Below are 16,445 nucleotides of genomic sequence, written 5' to 3'. Positions count from 1 at the left end.
GGGGAGAAAACCAGCATGTAATTTCTGTCCTTGACAGAATGTATTAAATAAGCAAACACCACCAACAAGCAAAACAAGTACTACAATGTAAAAATATTTTTTAAAAATGATAACCCTTTCACATGCATAAATGAAAGGTTGCACACAATGAACTTATTGATTTATGATGTGGTTTCATCTTAGCTTGGGCAAACCATGTAGTATTTAATACATAGTAGCAGAATATTCACTATTGAAGCACAGTAAGCTTTTTTATAGATATCAGTAAACCAGTTCTAAAATAAACATGGAAAGGCAAAGGAACTGTAGTAACCAAAACAGTATTGAAAAAGAACAAAAATAGGAAGACACTATGTGGTTTCAAGAGCTGCTCTAAAGCCATGGTGATGAAGAGAGTGTGGTACAGGCACAAAGACGGGCACATAAATCAGTGGACAAAACAGTGAGCACAGAAAATAGACCTGCACAAATATATTCAGTTGGTTTTTACAAAGGCAGTGAAGCGATTCAGTGGAACAAGGATAGTTGGTATAACTAACTCCGTTGGAACAATGCAACGTCCATATGCAAAAACAAAACCTCAAGTTAGAACTCCTACCTTATACAAAAATTCACTTAAAATGTACCATAGACTCACATGCAAAATCCAAAACCCTGAAACTTATAGAAGAAAACATCAGAAAAAAAATACAACACCAAAAGCATGGTCCAAAAAGAAAGGTTTGATATACTGATACTTTCAAAATAGTTTCACTATCAAAAAAGTTTTACTCTGTGAAGGGACCTATCCAGAGAATAAAAAGGCAACCTACAGATTAGGAGACACTGTTTGCAAATCTTAAATCCAGTAAAGGACTTGCATCCAGAATGCTACAACTATACCTCTGTTAGGATGGCTAAAATTAAAAAAAATAAATCATGGGGAATATAGTCAATGATATTGTGATAGTGTTGTATGGTGACCTATGGTAGCTACACTTGCGAGCAAACATAGAGTTGTTGAATTGCTGTGCTGAACACCTGAAACTAATGTAACATTCAAACAAAACCAAAACTAAAAATGCCAAGTTCTGGTGAGGATCCAGAGCAGCAAGACCTCCCCCATGTTCATGCTTGGAAAGCGAAAATCATACGCCACTTTGGAAAACAGATCAGCTTTTTATAAAGTTCAGTATATACTTGTCATACAACCCAACAGTCCTCTCCTAGAGAATTTTCCCAAGTGAATTGAAAGCTATGTTTCTACAGAAATCTGCATTTTTCATAGTTGCCAAAACCTGAAAACAACCTGAATGTCCTCCTAGGAGATGAGGAATGGATGGTATACACACCGCCGAACACCCCAGCCGGGGAGCACTGCTCAGCAGTTGAAATGGGGGAGCTCTTTATTCAGAGCAGTGTAGATTAACCTTAAGTGGATTTTGCTAAATGAAAGAAGCTGGATCCAAAAGACCACGTAGTATATAATTCCATTTATATTTCATTCTGGAAAATGCAAAGCAGATCAGTGGTTGTCAGGGATGGAGAGAGTTGTGGACTACAAAGGGAGTTGGAGGTGAATTTTTGAGGTAATGGAACCAATCTGTGATCCTGTGTTGTTAGATGTATGTATGAGTCTGTGTTTATCAAAATCCATAAAAACTGTACAATACAAAAAGTGACTTTTCCCAGATGCACTTAAAAACCAGAATTCCAAGGGAACTGAAGACTGAATGTACCGTGATACATGACTATAACTATCACAAGTGGGTGACATGATGACACTGAAGGGGATGAGGGAGACCAGAGCTCCCAGTAACTTGGGAGACTGTTTTATTTCTAGATAGAACAAAAAATTGTAGGAAATCATTGTGTTCAAGATGGTAAATTTGTGACACACACACACTCAAAACAGTGAATACATTATAGATAGAGAAAGCCAGGTTTCTCGTTTTTGGGGGGGAAAGTTACAAATTAGGTGGGTGTGGAGTTCGGGGAGGCTACAGTGAACCCTGTGTTTCTGGGTTGCAGTTGGAAGTTTTAATGTGGTTTTGTTTTTTTTTTACATAGATAGAGAATTGTAAATGTATATATACATGAGTATTATACATCATATGTTTCCTAGCTCTGCCTTCTGACAGGCCCTTGAAACAGTGACACATGGTAACTGAGTACACCTAGTGCTCAGATCTTTGTCTCTAAACACTCTCCAACAAAGGGAAGGAGGACTCACTGGAGAAGTGATTGTAGAGCTTAGAGCTAGGGTGACAAAATGTCCAGATGAGTCAGAGGTGCCAGAGGGTAAGGGAGTGCAGGTGAAAAGTTTACAGGAACCAGCGTTTCGGAAGCTCTTCCTTAGAATAATTCTAATTAATATATGTGAAATAGAGAAATAGCAAATCGTTGTTAACAACAGTACAGTACAGAGACCATGGCCAGGCAAGGTCAACGGATGCTAAAATGAGTGAGCAAAAGTTTAAGGAAAAACAGGGTATTTGCACATCCTCAAAATATATCTCCCCAAATAATTGTTGATTACAAAGGAAAAGTGGTGATTTTGCAGTGGGGAATCCTTGAAAACATAACCTTAACCGGGCAGTCAAGCTTGACATCACTGGTAATGGGTTGACATATCTTCTGATACAATGTGCTAAGAGGGTCACAATCAGGTCTTTGGTGTTCTTCCAAAAATCCACACAATCTAACTGAGAAAATATAAGACTCAACTCGTGGGACATTCAACAAGATTCAACCAATACTCTTCAAAAGTTGTTAAGGTCATGAAAAACAAGGAAAGATGGAAGGAACTGCCCAGACCAGAGGAGACTAAGGATACGTGACAGTTAAGGGCATAAGGGATGCAGGATCTGGTCCTGGATCAGTCAAGAGACACTGATGAGAAAGACCAGGGAAGTCCAAGTGAAGTCTGTAGCTTTCGTTATTGCTGTGGTCTTTCATTAGTTTTGACAAGTGGATCGTGTTTCTTTGGGATGTACAGCTGTGGGGGCGCTGGGGGCCAGTATGTGACGCTGTGCTTTGTTTGTAGCTGCTCTCTAAGGGTAAACTTCTGTCAGGATACAAAGTGAGAAATACATACATAACAAAGAGACATTCTCTATCTGCCCGCCCCCCAAAAGGAGTTGAGGAAAAACATTTAGGCATTTAGGATAGTCCCCTTTCAGTAATAAGATGTGGAATGCCTGCCACTGTCTTTCAGAAATAAAAACCACTGAAAGGTTCATTTAAGGCTCAGAAATATGTTTATAAGAATTAGCAGTAAACTGCAGAATTTAAAAACAAAACTGCAGTTAGGCCTTAAGCAACTGGTCAAGAGGATCCCTGATCTTTTTTTCAGAGATCATGACGCATCTTTGTAGAATACCTAAAAACTGCCATGTAAATAATTTTACACCCTTGTCCCCGAGGTTAAAGTGAAAATTATACATCACACACCCATAGTATTTTGATGCATGTCTTTATCTTTGGAGATGTGTAAAGATATCTGTAACTAAACAGTTGAAGAATAGTTTACCCACATTTGAAATAGCAGTTGTAGGCCAGGTGATTGCTTCTCAGAGTAGATGGCCAGCCGCCCTGTTCTAGAGTGTGTTTGCGGATGAACTAGCTTTCAGATTGGGATTTCATGTTACCAGTGATGCTCAGAAAGACACCTCGCATAGGTCGACAATTTGACTTACTCAAGTAAAATCAGGAAAAAAAAAAACCTAGAGGATTTCTAGCCTAGTAATGTTTTCTAGATGCTTTTAGGAGAAAAGGAGCAAGTATGTTTCATTCAGCTCTTTTTCTGGGCATGATTTATCAGTTCACTTCTCTTCCAGTCTCATTTTCTTCATAAGTGTGGTTTTTCCACAGTGAAATTATATGTACGAAAATGGTATTTGCAGATGATCTTATAAATCTCTGTTATTTAAAACTGTTACTAACAAATGCTTGAGCTCTTGTTTCATTAACACTGTGCTAGCTGCTGTGGGGTAAGAAAACAAAATAATTTCTGCCAACCAAAAAGCGCACATCTAGGAGATGAATAAGGCGCATGTGTGACGCTGTGGGCTAGGGATGGGAGGATGAATATTCTCGAGGTTTCAAACACAAACTGGTGTCCTGATGAGGAACTCCTTTTACATACTGTTGCAGAGCTGGCTGTGTGTAGGTGAGGCCGGCGTAGGAGCAGATGAAGCTGGGGGGTGTGGTGTCTTTAAAGCCTGTCTTTCTTCTGAAGTCAACTACCAGTGAAGAAACAAGTACTTTACATTTGTATTCATTGCATGTATATAATCATCTCTTTAGAGTTCCACGTAACTGCCAGTGTCCAAATAACATATTTTTCTAAAGAAATATTTTATTTTTGAGTATCAACAGTTTTAGTAACTCTTGTATCCCTCTTATGTGCTGAGTGCAGTCGGAGGAAGAGGAGTTGGAGTTGGTGAGTGTGTGTTTCTGCCTGAAGGGAGTTGCAAATGATTTAGAAAGTACTAATGCTCTTAAATGTTTTTATCTAATGAGTGTTCCCTTTGTCACACAGTTTTTCTTGTGGTTATTAAACACTCTGTGAGCACTTTGAATAACTGAACCAAACTACTGGTACTGTAGAGTCTGGCTAGTTTTTCTGTGTATAATTGTATCTCTTGACCCGTTTGTTGGCTGGAGGGAACACTGGAACAGAGCCTCTAAAAACAATAACTGTCAATGATCACAAGACCCTTGCTTGTTAAAGATTTTTTTTAAGGAAAGATACAAAATACCGTATATAGTTCCCCAAATTACTAACATGTTTTTAGAAAATGACCTCACCCTCGAAGTTCCTCAGATTATAACACATGGTCTTGTGCCATTTCTCTTTCGTTCAAAAAGATGACATCATTTTTGGTGAGGTCACCTTTTTTGGAGTTGGAATTATTTCATATCATCTGAGATGATCTGAACCATAAGGGGGTTCCCTGTTTACTGAAACGAATGTAATTTAATATATACAGATTTTATACTTCTGTCTAGCAGGAGATACTCTATTCTTAAAAGTAGCTATTTTTTTCTAGAACAAATGATTTCTATTGGCTTTTCTTCTAGAAAATAAATTTGACTAAAAGGAACTTCCATTTGATCCATTCTTTGGAATCTAAATCCCCAGATTCACAGAAATGATCATATGAATTCAGAGTCAGCTGCTAATTGGATGTTTATAAGGTGGAAAAACTTGAAAATGTTTCAGTTTGTAGCATGGTCAAGCGTTCAGATTGCATGAGAGCATGGGGAGAAGGCATCTGTTGGTTTTATTTGTATTTTATTATTACATGTATATGCATGCTGGTGTGTTTTGCACAGTTCGTTTCTTTTTAGATAAGGTTATGCCCTGTCCTTAAAATAAGAGGTCATTCTTTAACTTGGTGATCACTCACAGTTTTAGATGTGGTTTTCTATTTAGGTAAACTAAAGTATATTAATCTGCTGACATTGTGGTGTTGGGTTATATCATGTGCAGATTCAGACTTTCTTCTGGGGAAATACTTTATTAAGTGATAACAGTAATGATTAGAAAACGGAAGTTTATAATTCAGTATAAAACAATTCATCTTAGACTAGTTACCTTAAAGTCAGGCGTGCTTCCTTTCAATTCTGTAGCAGTAGGCTGCCCTCTAGTGGTTCGACATGTCGCGACTCAGAAAAGTCCATGCCATTAAGATTAGGATCTTTGATGTTGGAACCAATATGTTGGTGTTCACTGTTACGCACATGCGTCTCTCTCTCTCTCTCTCTCTCTCTCTCTCTCTCTCTCTCTCTCTCTCTCACACACACACACACACACACACACACACACACACACACACACACACACCCCTGTCCCTTCTTGAGGTCGTGCCAGGAGATTGCCATGGAGATGAAGCTCTGGCATGGATAGAACCAGGCCAAACTGGGTCATGCTGTGTTCTCTTGAATTTCCAGCGACCAAATCTTAGAACAAATTATATGCTCCAAAGTATATCTTTACCTCAAAAGTTCATTAAAATTATTAATTAGATGCTGAAATGACATAACCTGAAACTCTAAACAATTCATATCCTTTAAAACTTACACTGATTCAGATTCTATTAAAAAAATTTTAATGTTAATTTTTGAGACAGATTGTGCAGGCAGGGAGGGGGGAGCAAAGAGAGAGAAGAGACAGGATCTGAAGCAGGCTCTGTGCTGTCAGCGCAAAGCGCGATGTGGAGTTTGAACTCACAAACTGTCAGATCATGACCTGAGCCAAAGTCAGACGTTCCACCAACTGAGATACCCAGGCGCCCCATTTTCTTAAGTTGTTTTTAATTGCTTATTCAGACTCTAAAATTAATAAGTTTTAAATGCAGAGCTTTGTGGTCAGAACCAAAATAATAATCACACACACCATCTATTAGCATTTAGAAAGTTGTCCAGATTGATTTTAACTGTCATATGTAATCAAGGATGGCTCTGACCCAAGGTGAGGAAGGACAGGTGCCTTGCAGCCTACACTACAGACTCTTCGTAAGAGCCAGGCTACAGAGATCCCTTGAGCAGCCTTGCTGTTCTGAAACACCCTCACTTCATGGTAGCTCCAGGGGGCATACCTATGGATCAGAAGGAGTAAATGTATTTATCCTCCCTCTTTTTTTGTTAGCCAGTTATATAGAAATCTTGGGCCAGAGGGTTTCTTGGGCCAATAAAGATACTCTGTCACATCTGTGTAGTACTTCCGTTACCAAAGCACTTCCCACCTATGAGCTCACTAGAGCTTTACCAGGTAGGACTACAAGATCACTATCTTCCCTGCTCTACAAAGAGGTTCAGAGAGGTTAAATGACCCTCTGCCCTTAGGAAGTAGTGAATTGGGAACAAAACCCACGTGCTATAACCACATACCGAATGGTCTTTCTTAATTAGAATAGAAACTTAAGATTGGGCAGAAAATACAAACTAAAAAGAAATAAACAGGTCTGGAACCTTATACCAATATTCAAGTATCTAAATCTAGCTAAAGGCCTTCATCTGATTACCCTTTGGAAATGGTGATGGAGAAAAGTGAATCACACTCTGACTCTCTATAATCTTAAGGGCACTGAGTTTTTTGATATGGCTTAGATCCCCCCCCCCCAAATGTCAGTTATCAGGCTGTAAGTTCTTTATTTAAAACAATAAAATCAAGCCTGGAGGAGGTGTGCTTTGGCCATCTTGTGTGCTGACCACATGGATCAAGGAGTCTGTTCCTCTGATCTTGGTTTTGAAGTGTTCCCTGAAGCCGCTGTGGTACCCCATGTACAGGAGAGTCCATCGTAAACCGACTTGATTATTCAGTAGTGGATTTTTAAAATTCATTCCTAGTGTAGATAGGATACCATGTAGATGGAGTCATCTAATTTTGCATTTCATTTTGCTCCATTCACAGCTCTACCAAAAGTACGTTAGTCACAATCTCTCCACGCAGAGCCTTTCCTTTCAGAAGAGTTGGGAGACTGAGGGATGCATATCTGAACCTGCTCCTGAGAACTAGGTCACTGGGCGGGTGGTGTTGACAGTGGGGGCAGGGTGGTCGGTGCTTGCGGGCACGTGCACATCGACTGAAGGGTCACTGGGAAGGGAATCTGAAAGCAAGCTGTACTCAGTACGCCAAGACTTAAAACCATGTTAACACGGAAATGCTGCAGCGATAAGTAGTTTTGATCCCAAAACTCATGGACTTGCCTGCTCTATATACAAAAGACTTTTGCTGTCCTCGGATCTTTAAAACCCAGACATTTATTTCGGGGAGCCTGGCAGTTTTTGTGGTGCCATCAAGTCCTCGTTTCTGTTGACACATAGAAGTCTTGTCACCCATACTGCCAGTCTCAGTTTTAACACTATATCCTTGATGTCAATAAACTCTGGAAAAGACAAGGGAAAATGAATAATTAATGTAAATTATATCCCTTGAAATTAAATATTTAGTTATTCCCATTAGTATTTTTTAAGAATTTTTTCACATTATCACTGCTTTAAGAAGTAATGACACTCACATCCTAAAACTGTGAAAAATGTCACTTTTAAATTGAATGTTATTTTTAAAATACTGAGTCTGAGTATAGATACTCAAGTAATGCCGTCTTGTCCTGCCCTCGCAGAACACCCAGAGGATAAGCAGTTCTCAAGCCGCTCAGCCCCTGGCCACCCCAGTCGTGTCTGTGACCACCCCCAGCTTGCCTCCGCAGGGACTGGTGTACTCGGCCATGCCCACCGCCTACAACACTGGTGAGCCTGCTCTCGTGCCTTTTGTGAACTTGGGCTCTTGGTTTTGTGATCAGCGTGTGATTTTGTGATTTTTTAAAAGATATATTGATTGAAATAAATGATTTCTAGTGTTTTAGATTCACATTTGGATGTATTAAACAAATACTAGCTTGGTTTCCCAGCATCCGTCTTTACTTCCCCCGACAAAGAAACAGGTGGGCGTTGTCAGAATTATGGCCAGTGCTTCAGACCAAGGGGGATGACAGACTGTCATCGTTTCTCATCACACAGCCTCTCACTCTTCCAGGCTGTCAAAGGAAGAGGTTTTCCTCTTCATGCCACATTAGCCAGCTTGGGGAAGACGGAGCTGCCTTGCACTCGGGTCCTCCGTGCCCCCTTCCCCTGTGGCAGATGTGTCGGGGTGCCGGGCACGTTATGTTGTCCTCTGTGCATTTGTGCCTCAGGACCTTTCGTGTTTCTCCTTGGAGTCAGTCACCCCTCTCTTGGGAGAGGACTTTTTCACCCATTTATGTTTAGACATTTCATTTTAACATACTCTATTTTGGGACAGTGTCAGGAAAAGCTATGACGGCTGCCTTGAGTGGAGGGTCGTTCAGAGCCGTGCAGGCCATGTGGACGGTCCTCCACGTACATCCGCCCCTCTGAGGAGAGGCAGGAGGTGCGCGTGCTGCACTCCCACCAGCTGAAGCAAGCACCTGACGCTTCAGAGAAGCTAACTGTGGCTAAGAGTGGAACTTTGGGACTGTCGGGGGAGAAAGACACAGGACAGACAGCTCTCGGAATGATTTATTGTAGTCCCATTAAGAGCTGCATTGAGCCTCGACCTAAAGGAGCACACATGACTGAGCTGTGGAGAGGGAGCACTGTGTACAAAGGCTAGGAGACGGGAGCGTGGTTTGGGGGACAGGGATGGTGCAGGGCGGTTAGAGTTGAAACTGTAGAGGTAAGTAAGAATTTGGAGGCCATGTTGAAGATTTTGGATATTGAGAGCACTGGGAAGCCATAAAATTTTAAGCAGAGAGGTACCATGACCATATTTGTTGTTTTAAGATCACAATGGCCACAGTGTGCAGAGGGGCAAAACTGCGGGCAAGGAGCCCATGCAGGAGGCTGGGTCGATCGCCCCAGTAGCAGGTACCGATGGCGTGGACTGGCGTGGTGGCAGTAGAGCTGGTGGCTTGGGCAGGTTGGACAGACGGTACACAGGATTGACCAGCCTCGGTGGTTGGTAGTGGAAGTAGGAGGGAAGTATCAACACCCACAGGCTTCTGGCACCAAAACCAAGGTGAATGTCGGTTCCATTTATCAAGATGAGGAGCAGGTTTGGAGGAAAAGAGGAATCCAGTTTGGGGTCAGATTTGAGCGGTTTGGAGGGACATCCAGATGGTTGTAGCAAATTAGCAGGTAGGTGGTTGGGAGGCCCTAGAGGCAGAGGCAGAGAGTGGGGGGGCGCAGTGGAAGGCAGCTGTGCGAGGGCGCCCCCGCATGGGGAGAACGTGGCATAAGGAGCAAACGTAGAGGCAGGGGTGCTGTTGGTGCTACGTTCCTTTTTTATTCATGTGAATTCGCTAAGGAGACCAACTTCTTTAAATACCTCTCTTGAGACATGGAAACTAGAAGGGTTTTTGCCACCTCTCTTTAAAACTAAATGGAAAAGACAAGTGTTAATGAAGAACTGAAATAACTCTATGTGTGAATGATCCCTAATATCCTAAGTCTTGGCCAAAGTGACTGTGTCTGAAGCATTCATATAAATTGAGCTATAGTATATATTGTACTCTTGTTAACACTTAGGTATCTTCATGAACTTGACATTATTTTGAGGCAGTCAGGAGTTGTTCACAGCCCCTTTGTACTTTGAACACCTGCAGTTAATCGGTTGTGTAATAATGTAGGATTTATGCCACTGAGCTTGGCGCTGCATGATAAGGGGTGCCGGGTCTCTCCTGTTGCCCTTGTACTTCAGGAACATGGGATCTGCTGTTCTAGACTCAGCCTGACCTGTTCCTTTCCCAGGAGGGTAGTGCTGGGCACATTGAAAATAACAGTTGTGTAGGAACATCCTTTAGCGATGGCCTTTTCATTATTTCTGTTTATTGGAAAGAGTATCTCAACTTTTTATGGGACATTAAACTATAAACATTTAGTGCAAAGTCGAAACTTCCTGAAATTATCGCAGACAAGCACATACCAGGACCTGTCAGCCTCCCGGAAGAAGACCCGCTGTGGGGTCAGAGCTGTGTGGTCTAGGTTACGAAGTGCCCGGCTTCTCTCAAGCTAGGAGCTTCTGGAGGTGCTGTTTGAAACGGGTTTTGCACGGGCCTCTTATTACACACGCGAGCAAGATTTCTCTCCTCGTTGTAGATTACTCGCTGACCAGTGCGGACCTGTCGGCCCTGCAGGGCTTCAACTCGCCGGGAATGCTGTCTCTGGGGCAGGTGTCGGCCTGGCAGCAGCACCATTTAGGACAAGCAGCGCTCAGCTCTCTGGTGTGAGTAGCCAGACCTTTCCCCAGCTCTCTCTCCACTCCTAGCCCGTGCACTTTCTTTTACTAGCAGTTACAGTCCTTGCGCTGGTGACTTTCACGTGACTGCCCTCCAGTGATTCTTTATTTAGGTGGCACGAGTGTTTGGAGAAAAGATTTTCTTTACGATGATTCTAGATAATAGCTTGGATACTGAGCAAACTAGGCATTCCTCGAGGAGATTCAGGGAGCAAGGCTGCTCTTGTATGGAGGTAGAGAGACTCACATAGTAACCAAGGGACGCTGTGGCCCAGCTGTCACCGTAGGCCCCTCCTTCTGCCTGCCCACCAGTGATGGAGCCACGTGGCCCCAGCTCTCCTTCACAACCTCTGTGTCTGATTCCAGTGTTGGAAAAAGGCAGCCTTCAGGCATTTAGGCCCATCTACCGCGCGTTTTTCCCCTCTGTGCTTTGGGGATGATCAGTAGACAGGGAGTAAAGCTAAGTGGCCAACCCTAGTGGAGGCCAGCGGGGTGTGCTACTCTGTCTCCTCTTCGGAGATGCTCTCCTCCAGCTACACAGCCCTACTGTCCTCTTTCTGCAAAGGCTCCGTCCCTTCTCCTGCCAGCCCCGCCCGCCTGTCCCTGGGCACCACCCAGATCCCCTCACCGTGCCCGTGAGGGGTGGTCTCTTTGTTGAGCTCTGCTTGGTGAGGGACCGTGTGTGCCGCGAGCCGGCGGGGGGTCACCCCCATGAATCCCTGTGGCCTGATTCACACACGAGATTCCAGACCCCTGCCGTTCCTCCCCTACCATCCACGGAGAAAGCAAAGGTTATTTTCCTTCATTTATTTTCTTTGCCTGTTGGCCCTTGAGAGGTCTCCTCATCCTAATAAACACACTAAAAACAGGCCTGCAGAAGCCAGGGGAAACGGCGTGGCGCTCAGGCTGGGGGGAACAGGCCGCGCACACACGCCACGCCGTCCTACTCTGAGCACGCCAGCTGTTCCCAGACCGAGTCCTCACCTGGAAAAGAGGGTGATGTAACTGACGAAAGCAAGGAAGAGAGGAAGCAGAGTCCAGGCTGCCATGTCATTCCTCTCGTGTCCTCTCTCTGCCGCCCAGCACGGGCCCCTGGCACCCCGGAGACCTCACCTGCTGGAGGACCATGGGTGCGGGCCGCAGCAGCCTCTAGAGCTCCCATCCTACTGGTCTTTTCCTTCCGAGGAGAGGGAACTAACCCCAGTCCCGAGGAGTTCTGAGAGCGCTTCAGGCAGCCGGGTCTGTAACACACGCCACTACATGGACGCGCTCAGGAACCACTTAACATCTTTTTTTTTTTTTTCCTTTTTCCTTCAGTGCTGGAGGGCAGTTATCTCAGGGTTCGAATCTATCCATTAATACCAACCAAAACATCAACATTAAGTCAGAACCGATTTCACCTCCCCGGGATCGCATGACCCCGTCAGGCTTCCAGCAGCAACAGCAGCCGCCGCAGCCGCCGCAGCCCCCCCAGCCCCCCCAGCCCCCCCAGCCCCCCCAGCCCCGGCAGGAAATGGGGCGCTCCCCCGTGGACAGTCTGAGCAGCTCGAGCAGCTCCTACGATGGCAGTGACCGGGAGGATCCGCGGGGCGACTTCCACTCTCCTATCGTGCTTGGCCGGCCCCCAAACAGCGAGGACAGAGAAAGCCCTTCTGTAAAGCGAATGAGGATGGACGCGTGGGTGACCTAAGGCCCCAGCCGGTGTTCGCGCCTCGTGTTACCGCAGTGAACTGCTCTCTAGATCGGTAAATAAGGACAGGAGTTAGATATATTTATATGTACATACATACATATATATCCCTTTATATATATATATGTATGTGGGCGTGAGTGTGTGTGGGTGTGTGTGTGGCTGGGTGTGGGTGGGTGTGTGTCGCAGCGGAATCAGGCACTTACCTGCCTCGTAGATCTGCAGATGTGCGTCCCATGGCAAACAAAGCACCCTGTAGGCAGAGGCTAGTCTGGCACTTCCTTGGACTACTTGTTTCATAAGATATCCAGTGTTTGCAGAGAAACGTGTACCCATATGTGATTCTCCCACGCTAGCTTGCAGAAACCTAGAGGGCCCCTGCTTGTTTTATTTAACTGTGCAGTGACTGTAGTTACTTAAGAAAAATGCTTTGTAGAACAGAGCAGTAGAAAAGCAGGAACCAAGAAAGCAATACTGTACATAAAATGTCATTTATATTAATTACCCAGCCTGGCATGGGTCTCTGTTGCAGAGGGGTGCATGGGAAGGGCTGTTGATATTTTAAAAAAACAAAACAAAAAAGCCCCACACATAACTGTTTTGCACGTGCAAAAATGTATTGGGTCAGAGAAGTGATCTTTAGCTAATAAAAAGAGAGAGAGTAGAAAACACGCATGAGATATTCAGAAACTACTAGCCTAGAAATATAGAGCATTAACAAAATAAATTAATATATTAAGTTATAATTGGACTATGTCAGAAGTTTCTTTTTACATTCATATCTTAAAGAAACATTTTAGCTCATGTATATTTTATATGAAAGAAAACACCCTTATGAATTGATGACTATATATAAAATTATATTCACTACTTTTGAACACATTCTGCTATGAATTATTTATATAAGCCAAAGCTGTATGTTGTAACTTTTTTTTAAGAGAATAGCTTTATCTTGTTTTAACTTTTTAGTTTTATTTTAAGAGGGGAAAAAAACAAAACAAAACAAAAATATCTTGCAAGCAGAACCTTGGAAAAAAAAAGCCATGAACACTTATTATTCTATATGTAAATTAAAAGTTGAGCCAAACTCTTTGTGTATATAGCATCTTAAATATATTATCACCTTTGATGTAAGTACCTATGTATTGTATGGTCACCAGATTAAAAAGTATATTTTTGTGGATTGCCGCCAATTTGGGGGGAAAAGGCGAGATCCTTATCAAGTAGAGTATTCACTGTTTAATATTTACTATTTTGTTAAATATACTGTACTTTGGATTTTAATTATTAGCCCAGTCTTTTCAGAGGATTGTACAAAGGGGTTTCTCCCCTCACTGGTGGTGAATGTGTGATGTTACATTGTAATCTTTGTGCTGTATGGGTTGAGCATCATTATATATTTTATATGTGTACATAAATAGCAAAGTGGCAAAAAAAAAACTGGTGTTAAGTTCATCTTGCATAAATATAAAATGTGTTGTAACAGATTTTATAAGGCATTGCCTTTTGTGAGGAAAAAAACGGTAGTAGAAAAAGCCGACCTAATTTAATTAATATTAGAGAACATGGCAAAATAGTAGATGAGCACAAAGGTTTTATAAGTGGTAAATGATTAGGGAAAAGTATTTTGGGGGGAAGGGGGGGAAAGGGATCTTTTCTTCCTGGACCCTCTTAGAATAGAATCATGCAGCTGGTTACAAACTCCTGCCATCTGAACCCTGTGCATGGAGATGACATTTGGGTGTGGGGAGAAATTCTCTGGCGGGCAGATCCGGGACCCGCCGTCCGGGACCCGCGCCGCACTCAGCTCAGCTCTTGGGCAAGGCCTTACTCCTCCTGCAGGCGCCGGCGGGGCCGTGGGAGCAGGCTGGGCCGTTTCCTGGGCTTGTGCCGCACACAAAATTCAAAGTCCTGTATATCTTTCATCATAGATTTTTTTAAAAACTCCCTTTCGTGAGAAACTCAAAATAAGGGTTTAAGAGTTGCTGCTATTTTGTATTTTAAACTCAATATTGAGCAGCTACCTACAGTTTTCACTTAGTTTTGCTTTTCCCCCTAAATTGCCTGCCTTTTAAGACAATTTCCTCATAATGCTACTTGTGACAAATCATCAGTCAGCTTTCCTGACTGACACATAGGTATTAGGTACAGGAGAAACCTGTGGCATTCACAACTACAAAAATGGAATTCTCTTTTAATTTTTGATCGAGGCCAAAAAAGAGAGGGTGATGTGCCCTCTCCTCTCGTCAGTATAGACGTTTGGCTCTTCCTCAGAAAGGATTAGTTTTTCTTTAAAATGTACTTCTTTTACTGAACTACACACAGGCACATTTCTTCATAAGGTCACACCTAATTGAAACAAGACAGTCTCCCAACACTGAATTTCCAAGATGATCCTTACCACTTTGTAAACCATTTATAGCTTTGGAAGTGTTAAGTGATTCTTTCGTTATTATTTATGCATGTTCATGAACTTCTGCTGTACATTGGATAGGAGTTAACACATTCACATTTACTGTCTATTTTCTTGTGTGCCTTATGAGATGGCTTTTCTGACTGTATCTCAATAGTCTTTCTTTCTATGCAGGTTTATAATCAGTACAACTACTGTTTTCTAAAATAATATTACACAAGGCTCGGAGTTTGTATTTCAATTACACTGACCAAGGAACAATGTATTCCGTTTTCAGGAAGTGAATATCTGACTGTTAACCCTCTTCCTGTATGCCCGGTGTGACGGGAGCATACGGACCGACAGACACCCCTCACCCAGACACCATGACACACACATACACACGCACCTCCCCCGGTGGACACCCGCCCGGAGAGGGGGGAGACACGAATGGTGTTTCTTTAGAACCGACTCTTCTTACCGTTTTAGACTCCTGTGTTTTGTGTGACACCATCGCCAGAAACCCTCATCCTCAGACGAAGTATTTTAGTGCTAACAGACAAAAACAACAAAAGCGTCGAGCGCACCGCGCTGGAGGGCGTAGTCTCCACCGCTGCGCTCCCGCGCGCCGCCGCCTGCGGATGGTCCCAACCAAAACTCCATCTTTTGAGCCCTAATTGCGCCCATTGTGTTCGAGACTCAATCAGGGGTTTGTTCTAAAAGAACAACATATGTTTCGCCATTTCCTTTGACTGTAAGGACAGCTGATAAGCGTTAACATATTTTCTTGATTAACCATCATGCGCACAAGAAATACATAGTAAATAAGGAACCAGAAAACTCCTGGCGTCGGATCTTGAGAAGCTAGATGAGTAGAATGTGAAAAAGATTTTACAAATGTAAAACTTTTATTTCTCTGTAGAAACTTTCTTCACTTTGCTGTGCAAGAAGACACTGCTTTGCTATATTTAAAATGGCTTTTTTAAAAAGAGATTTATGTATTTGGTAAATGTTTGTAGTCAACAGTTCACACAAGAAGCTGTACACGGTTTGATCACGTAAAACCGTTTGGCGGCACAAGCTGGACTTTGTTGCCATCCTTGAGATGAACCTTTTAAGAAATTTAAATAAGTTAATCTCAATTTTTCCCTGAATGTGTTGTTTTTCTTCATTATACAATAAATATTATAGTGAACTTTTTATCAAATGGTTAAGAAAATGCTAGAGGTTGTTGTAAACTATTTGTATCCTGCACTCACTACAGTAAAGACGGACTGGCTTTTCCTGTGTACTCCAGACTCTGTCATGTTTGCCCCCAGTCACCCCGCCCCAGCCCCTCCCCGTTCCCTTCCCTCACAGGCCTCGTCCACCTGCAGATCCCCTTTACTTAAAGACTCGGTCAAGGCATCTCGCCAGCCTCACCCCTAGCTGCTCCCTGGGCCTCCCCTCCTGGGCTGCCCTGGCCCCCTCAGGAGGCAGCCGGCAATCCGTGCCCCCCCGCCCCCCCCCCCGCAAAGGCGGGTCTGGCCGTCACTGCAGCTGGTGTGGCCCCGGGTAAGCCCATTCAGGCTCTAGTAACGACTCCTTGCGCGACAGATGCGGGGGGGGGGGGGGGGGGGGGG

General features: G+C 43.3%; 1 protein-coding gene across 5 annotated transcripts in view; it reads left to right on the top strand.

Annotated features, from left to right (window-relative positions):
* The window catches only part of MEF2A (myocyte enhancer factor 2A), a 113,355-nt gene extending 97,241 nt beyond the window's left edge, over positions 1–16,114 (top strand). For 3 of the 5 annotated variants that reach the window (XM_029950471.1, XM_029950466.1, XM_029950467.1), the window contains exons 8-11: positions 4,400–4,423; positions 8,112–8,238; positions 10,603–10,729; positions 12,059–16,114. In XM_029950471.1, the coding sequence (XP_029806331.1) occupies positions 4,400–4,423; positions 8,112–8,238; positions 10,603–10,729; positions 12,059–12,431 (651 nt within the window). In that variant the 3' untranslated portion in view covers positions 12,432–16,114. The remainder of the gene's footprint in view (positions 1–4,399; positions 4,424–8,111; positions 8,239–10,602; positions 10,730–12,058) is intronic. The other 2 variants (XM_029950469.1, XM_029950470.1) reach the window with 1 other exon arrangement.
* The last annotated feature ends 331 nt before the right edge of the window (positions 16,115–16,445 follow it).

This window comes from Suricata suricatta, chromosome 9, assembly GCF_006229205.1.
Source record: "Suricata suricatta isolate VVHF042 chromosome 9, meerkat_22Aug2017_6uvM2_HiC, whole genome shotgun sequence".
NCBI classification, from domain to species: Eukaryota; Metazoa; Chordata; class Mammalia; order Carnivora; family Herpestidae; genus Suricata; species Suricata suricatta.
This window is presented reverse-complemented; position numbering and strand designations above follow the sequence as displayed.